The following is an 8,487-nucleotide window of genomic DNA, read 5'->3' as shown; positions in this document are numbered from 1 at the left end:
TGTACTTTTCTGTCACCAATTAATGCTAAATAACTAATTTTAACTTAATAATAAATCTGAAGTATAAAATAGGTCAAAATATATACGGTGCGCACTGTTTTATTATCTACAAAAGCATATTGCATTCACTTGACAAAAAAATTACCACGAAAAACAGAAAAATAAATAAATTACTCCGAAAAACAGGGAAAAAATTACTCTGACAGTAATTAGTCAGAAAGCTTAGTGTAATATTAATTTGCCTGACGTGGCTGGATCTGTGAGCATTTGTTGGCTAAGAAGACTGTTAAGAGTGGGTTAGCTCGATCTTACAACTCCTTCTTAGTGAAAGATCTTCTTAAGCTAAGAGCGATCTGGGAAATGCGTTTTTCTTTCACGGGAGGCTTAAGAGTGTTCTTAAGAAGCTCTTAGCGCTATGAGCCATCTGGGAAACACCGACAATATAAGTATACTTGAGTAAAGCCTTAACATGCAAATACATTGAATTTGATTGTAGCTGGGAATAAGTTTGCCTACTTAGCTAGCTATCTAGCTTCTGTGGTAAAAAAAAAAAAAAAGGCGGGCACTGATCAAAATAATTCTGCTAGCTAAACTAGAAGACAGTCTGGAACATACGTTAGCTGAAGTCAGTTGAATGATTGAACAGCGCATGTTCTAGAGATTTCAGCTTGGTCATTTGTGTGAAGTAGGACTATAGCTCAATTAATGGTTATAGCAAAGAAGCCTAGTTCAATACTGTGCCGCCGGTATCAAACAGGCTTGAGAGCTAATAGCTGGCATGTAAATGTAGACGTGTTATGACTGATTTCAAAGCAAGTTTCAGTATAAAAAGCATAGTAGGCCTACTGAAATATTGTAAGTAAATACATTTTTAGTGATCATTATCATTACTGTTGTTATGTTGGAAATAAACCATCTTTTTGCACCTTTATCTCACTCCGTCTGCATAATTTGACCATGACTTTGACCTAAATGCATTTTCTTGAATTCTGGTGATTTCAAAAGTATCACTAACTGAATGGGCACCCTAAACTTAGTTGGAAATGACACCTTAAATGTTTTTCTACTGTGATTGGTTCCAAAGTTAAGCATATTTGAATATTATCGGTGGCCATCTTGAATTTGACCTCTCCCGGGCCTCAGAGGTCAAATCTGACTTCCCTGCACATCTGAAAATAAACCTTAAGGTATGTACTAACTATGGTAGAAACTTCATGCTTTTTTCAAAAAGTCCACAATTTATCTGCTAATCCGCTGTACTGTTATTAAAATAATGAACTCTGCTGTGACATGTTGAATATCTGCAGATGAACACATGAAATGAACACATGAATGAACACATGAATGAACTCATGAAATGAATACATGAAATGATCATATGAAATGAACACATGAAATGAATACATGAAATGATCATATGAAATGAACACATGAATGAACACATGAATGAACACATGAAATGAACACATGAAATGAACACATGAATGAACACATGAAATGAATACATGAAATGAACACATGAAATGAACACATGAATGAACACATGAACACATGAAATGAACACATGAATGAACACATGAAATGAATACATGAAATGATCATATGAAATGAACACATGAAATGAATACATAAAATGATCATATGAAATGAACACATGAATGAACACATGAAATGAATACATGAATGATCATATGAAATGATCATATGAAATGAACACATGAATGAACACATGAAATGAATACATGAATGATCATATGAAATGAACACATGAATGAACACGGAGCTGTGATGAGGAGAAAACTGTCCTGTGTGGCTAAAAGGTGTTTGAACAATAAAAACTAATCAGCTGAATGTTTTCCGTCCTCATGAGAATAAAAGAGAGAAGAAAGATGGCGGCCTGACTTCCTGGTTACATGAACATTCATCCATTCATTCGTTGCCTCTGTAAGTGTCTTCATTAAAGCTAATATTGACAGCAGGTGTTTGGTTTCTATGACTTAACTGTAATATTTCTGCCTTCGTTACGAATCTTTGTCACAAAGTGTCTGACTGTAAAATAAAACGTCTGCGGCTCAGCTCAGGACACGCTGTGATGTTCTGAGAGAACATCTGAACGAGCCCCTCCCCCGTCACCACAGGTGCTTTGTATCCATAAAGAAATGCAGAGGCATCGTCTGTATATTGACGGCTCTGCGGTCACATGGTCACATGGTCACATGGTGGAAACAAGGCGTGAAGCTAAACTTGTGAGAATATTCCCAGACGTGTGTTCTGTATGTGACAGGTGTAAACGCACCCCGGCAACCGTGTCCTCCCTGGTCCTTTTCTCACTCCATTTGCAAAACTCGTGTTTTTAATATTTCGCCTTCTGCTACAGTTTGAGATTTGGGAGACGTTCAGGAACAGTTTTTATCCTTCAGCCATCGGACTGTTGAAGTGTTGAGCTGCAGCACAGGTGAACTCACCTCGTCTCTTCCCTGCACTTCTTTGACCTTTCAGCAGCTTCTCTTTTCGATTTATTTATTTATCTGTTCATTCACTGAATAATCTTACTGCACTGAGAACTTTTCATTTTTCCAGTTTTAGACGTGAAACAGTTTTTTTATGTTTCATTATAAAAATGACAGTAAAAAGGAGTTGGGTCTTTACTCTCCAGTGTCCCTGCTCACCTGCAGAAGCTCAGGTGTCTACATGGAGGATGTGACCCGTCCGTCACACAGCACACGGATCAAACATGTGATGCACAACATGAAACTGTAAAAAATTCAGATGCACCCTCAATGCCACATGAAGAGATTTGACAGACCCTGGGGCCCTTTAATAAACTGTGTCAACACTTCACCTGACCTGGGACTGTTAGGTCACACCTGCACAGGTGCTCTGTCCTTTATTTACCTGAATAACTATCATGCACTTTGTTTGTTTGTTTGTTTGTTTGTTTGTTTATTTCTGTGCATGTGTGTAGCTCAGTCAGTGGAAACATCTCTATGAAAATAGCGTTTAATTCAAGAAATAAATGTTAAAATGATTTCAAATAAAACTGTTAATTTTCTGTCACAATTACAAACCGACAGAAAGACAAAAACATAAATCAGGTTTAAATCTGAATAATTTCCTTTATAGGTGAGAGTTTCTCCACAGTGACTCCGTTACATCATCAGTAACAGAAATCTAACGGTGATGACGACATGTTGACGTGACGGCTCTGTGGCGGTTAAAGCTGTGAGCAGGTAAAAACTCACCTGGACCTGGTACATGTCTCTGAGTCAGTCCTCCGCCCGCAGCTGCAGCCGCCAGCAGTCCACCGCCACCCGGCTCCGCTGTCTCGGACCGCTCGGTATCTCTCCGGGGCCTCTCGGCTCTGAAACGCCCGTAAAGTCGCGCTGATGTTCGGCTCCGTGCTGCCGCCCGGTCGCTGCTTCCGGTCGGTTCTGGTTCCAGGTCCGTTCCGTCCAGACTGTCCGACCACAAAGCGCCCAAACGCCACAGGGTCCGGTGATCATCTCGCTCCGCTCCGGTGGAGGGCGGGAGGAAAATAAACCGAGCAGAGCCGAGTCCGGCCCGAGCTGCTCCGAAGTCAAGCTGCCCGGGAAACACGCGGTGACTTCCTGTTCGGGATTTCACAATAAAGCGTTTGCCAAAATAAAGGTTCGACACCTCCAGGGAGCTTTACTACCAAAGGAGCCATTTTTAATTCCAGAAAAATATAATTCAATCTGCTGAAAAATATATTTGAGCCTTTTAATAAAAGTGACACAGCGTCATTAAATCTAAATGGTTTTATCATCGTGTGTGACCCCGGGGTCACGCCGCTTGTTGCAACTTTAGAAAATTTTATCCAGGAAAAAAAGGCTTACAAACATGGACCAAAACGGCTCTATAATACGCACAAAAATCCAAAAGAAACGAAAGTTAACTAAAAAAGCAACTAAACAGCGTAAGTGGTCAAAATTGGTGTTTTACGCATGCCTCTGTGCGTCTGGCACAGGCGTCTTGGGGCTCTCCCACGTTGGTTTGTGGATGAAAGCTGTATGTTCAGCTCCCCTTACATGTATGGATGAAAGCTGTATGTTCAGCTCCCCTTACATGTAAAAAAAAAAATCTGTACATGACATTTTGGTCGGCGAAATCCACAGACAAGACGTCTGTTGTCCATGCTCGCAATCATTACGCATGGATCTTTCACACCGCCACTATCCACGCAGATTTCCAAAAGTATAAACATCCACGCGGCGCCAGGATTTTGATTGTGGGTGGGCCTCCAGAACTGTAACTGGAGCGCTGTCATTGATAGGCTATCTGTAATTGCAATTATTATTGTTGAATATGCTGCCAGCGTGCATAAAGACGCATGGGCTCTGTGGAGAGCTCCGCTCCAGCTGGCTGCTGTGACAGGTCACTGACACTGTATTTCTGCTTACAGTCAGTGATCCCTGTGATTCAGACATGAATCTAACATGTTTCAGACTCGCCCGAGTTACATTACATTAATACCTGTATTTTGATATTTGACATTTCAGGAGATTTTGATAATAGATTATTAAAGTTGGTTTGCGAGGTTGTGGAGTTAGGGGCGTATTTGCGCCGGCATATCATTAGTGCAAAATCTTTTGGGTAAAAAAATAGGCCATTAAAGGAATTGTCGGAAAGGCAGGATGTTTAAAAAAAAAAAAAAAAATTCCGTCATTCCGACCATAGGAGAAAAAAATTGTCGGAATGATGGGACATTTGATGGAAAATTAAGTGTTGCCATTTAGACAATTAGAGGCCCATGTCGGAGTGGTGGGATGTCGGAATGGACGTTGCCCACCCTCTTGGGTTAGATCGCCGTCATCGCCGGCGATACCGGGGGGCAGGGGGTATAGTCGTACTTTTTCGCATCTATTTCCGGAACGGAAAATAAGAGCGACGTAATTCTTTTTTTAATGAAAGCAGGACACTTAAGCCTTTACATCGATCCCATCAGTGTGTTTATAGCTTACCCGGAAGCCTAGATGTCAAGCCGGTAAGATCAGCTGTCCAATGGGAGACCCGGGTGGCTAAAATCCAATGGGAAAGCTGTGAGCGGTCACATGATCGGCCAAAGATCGTTTATTATCAAGATGGTTGCTCTGTTGCCGTGTGTGATCACTACTAACAGGAAATCTCCCCTAAATCCTAATAAATAATGCGTAAATTACCATTTATGCATTTTATGCAAGTTACGGCCACTAAATGGGCCTGAGATGAAGGAGATTATTTAGAAAACATTTCACTCAATATGACCACTGATCATAGCTAGATGGTAAAATAATAAGTAAGGTAAAGTAAGTAAAATAAAATTGGTTGAAAAAAAAAAAATCATCCCTCAAATCTGAGGGGGCACGTGCCCCCTCGGTTTCTATTGACGTGACGCGTCTGGTCACCAACCTGCGGCTCTACAGTGGCTCCGACCAAATATACAACTACATTTTGATTTTCATTATCATTGATGACGGCCTGAAGTGATTCTTACATTATCCAGCTGTAAACATGTGTAACCTATAGACGTACAGCAAATTTAAAAAATGTTTTATCATTTCATCAATTAACTGAGTCGTAGCGATGTCTACGGCCTGGAGCCTTTTCTCTACATTTTGCTGAACATCAGGCGCAGTGGTTTGTCTTGGGTCTCCTTAGTGAAGCTGGTCATGGACTCAAAATCCAGAAAGGACGAGTCCTAGAGGAAAATGTCAAATTTAATATACCTGACAGCAGCGCAGCCACCTGACAGTAAAACATATTAATGATCACACCTACAGACCCTTTTTATTGTCAGTACACAGTGTGACGTTTGTTGGTGGGCGGGGCTTAGCTGGAGGCAAAACAGTTCTCCACAGACATTAGCTAGCGCTAGCTAACAAGCTCTGGTGTCTTGTTTTAGACGATGGAGGAAGATGATGTGAGTGGTGCGTTCAGAAACACTCATTGTGAGTGTTGGAGCGCACTCTGACACAAACTGGAGCGTTGATAAATTGGGAGCGCTGTCTGAATGTAGCGTTGGGTTATCCAGAGCAGCGCACTCTCAGAGTGGCAGAGCGCACTCTGGACACTCTGTCTGTGGAGACGGAGCAGCAGAGCGCCGAGCGGAGTGAATGTGTGATTAACTTAACCGTTGGTTCATTCATGTAGAAATATAACGCTCCGTTTCTTCCACCAACAGGGCTCTCATTTTAGTGTAGAGCGTCAGACTGAATTTACCAACGCACCATGTCAGGTCACTCACTCTCCGGGACCGCCAGTGTTACTTGAATAAGTAAACACTGACCAACGGGACCAGACTGGCCGACCCGTATGCTCTCACTCAGTGGATGGATGATGTCACAGGAAGCCAATCTTACAAAGGAGGACCACACTTGTTTGTTTTGCTATGGAAGCTAACGTTAGCTAATGTGCTAAAAAGTTAGCGTTCCAGAGAAATCCAATATTCCTCTTAATCCCTCCCCAGTTTCTGATGAGGTGGACATGATAACCCTTAATACACATAACCTTATTCATCCCTACAACAGGAAATACTTTTTCCCTAACCTGATATGAAGTGTGCGCTGCACATGTGAGCATTTTTGATGATGGCCTCCGTCCAGTCCTTTGGTCTTATCACATTTAACCATAGTTGTCTTTGTTTTTGTTGACGGGCAGTGGCGGCTGGTTTTGAGCCATGACTCCTTCTATTCTGGCTCCCAATAACACAACAAGACAAACACATTTTAACACTCCTATGGAGCCTACAGCCCTGTGGGGGAGAGGCAGCTGCACCTCCAGGTCATAAAATGATGTCATCGTGATGTCAACACTAAGGGGGTCTATTGGTGATGTTGATAAGATAATTTAGAGGCTGTGTCCTTTATTATAAGGCTCAAATATATTTTTCAGCTCCAGACAGATAGAATAAAAAATGTTGGACCAAAAATGACTCCTGTGGTTGTTGAGGTTTCTGAACCCTGGGCTAATCATATCTCTGACATGGTTATGACATATGAACCGTCTAGGACTCTGAAGACAGACTGTCAACACTCTGAAGTCAAAGCTGAAAACGTTCCTATGTGGAGCAGTTCTGAGCAGACGCCACAGTTACATCACAGTTACATCACAGCAGTGGTGTGTGCATACTGATGGCAGGGAAACAGTATGGAACGCGGAAAGGACCAAAACGTCTAATGTGACGTTCGCATTAACACGCCAAATTTCTACGTCTTAAGATGGTGAAAAATTATCTGTTAACACGTGAATTTTAATCATCTTAAGACGTTTGGACGTGAAAGCTTCCCTGCCATTGGTTGGTGTCAATATACCCGCCCCTTTTTAACGTAGGGATTGCGCTGGGCTGTATGTATGCCTACGTTGTTGTCACGTGGGCTCTCGCTAGTGAGTACGTTACTTATACACACCTGTGATGGAAAGCCTACGTTTAGCCTACGTACCATGCTACATACCTATGACATGTTTTGTACTTGTACTGAGCAAGGCTTATCAAGAGAAGGCTGAGACGGAGTCAAACATGGGGGCATTGCACATGCGCATTGTAACTTGAGCTGCGATTCTGGAGGCTGACAGTGAATAAGTGCAGACCAGGCCATGTTTGTCGGTTGGTCCCGACTAAGTTAGTGAAGTCAATTTTGCACTTGCCTGTCGACCAAAGTGGTCCCAGAATTTGAAGGGCCGTCTCCATTGTCATTTTGCGTAGCAGACCGGCGATTTACCAGCTGTTGGAATCTGTCCGCTAAAGCTCGCAGCCTCTGTTGCCGGTTCATTTCGGATGTTCGCTGTGGTTTCACCCAGAGGTTTCGCTACCAGAGCAGAAGGTGGCGGTAATGCACCATTAAGCTGGATGCTAACTGCAGTTAAACAAGAAGAGGAAGGCTCGGTGCCTCACCTGATATTTTTGATCCAGCTGCACAGCCACCACTTGGACTGGTTGAGATCAAGTGCCCAAATGTAAAGAGCTATGTTGACTGTAACTGCATCAAAATGCAGTATGGAACTTCAGCTTTCTGTGAAAGCCACACATACTACTGGCAGGTGCAGGGCCAACTTTTGATCACTGGCCTACAATGGTGCGACTTTGTCATTTGTGCCCAGGAGGACATGCTTGTGCAGCGTATCCATGTGGACCATAACATAACATCAGTCAACAGAGAGAAAGGTGACCAGTTTTACTTTCATGTGTTCATGCTATGTTACTTGTCTGTGTCCAAAAGAGTGAGTGAGTGACTGACTCACTGACTGGAACTCACTGACTGGAACTCACTGACTTGAACTCACTGACTAGGACTCACTGACTAGGACTCACTGACTGGAACTCACTGACTGGGACTCACTGACTAGGACTCACTGACTGGAACTCACTGACTGGAACTCATTGACTAGGACTCACTGACTAGGACTCACTGACTGGAACTCACTGACTAGGACTCACTGACTAGGACTCACTGACTGGAACTCACTGACTGGGACTCACTGACTAGGACT

The 8,487-nt window shown here is 42.6% G+C and overlaps 1 protein-coding gene across 1 annotated transcript in view; it reads right to left on the bottom strand.

The window, feature by feature from the left end:
- Window positions 1–8,487, bottom strand: part of LOC126409124 (transcriptional activator Myb-like) — a 23,345-nt gene that overhangs the window by 9,776 nt on the left and 5,082 nt on the right. The window contains exon 3 of the mRNA XM_050075062.1: window positions 3,256–3,608. Within this exon, the coding sequence (XP_049931019.1) occupies window positions 3,256–3,608 (353 nt within the window). The remainder of the gene's footprint in view (window positions 1–3,255; window positions 3,609–8,487) is intronic.

The sequence above is a fragment of the Epinephelus moara genome, chromosome 21 (assembly GCF_006386435.1).
Source record: "Epinephelus moara isolate mb chromosome 21, YSFRI_EMoa_1.0, whole genome shotgun sequence".
Classification (NCBI taxonomy): Eukaryota; Metazoa; Chordata; class Actinopteri; order Perciformes; family Serranidae; genus Epinephelus; species Epinephelus moara.
This window is presented reverse-complemented; position numbering and strand designations above follow the sequence as displayed.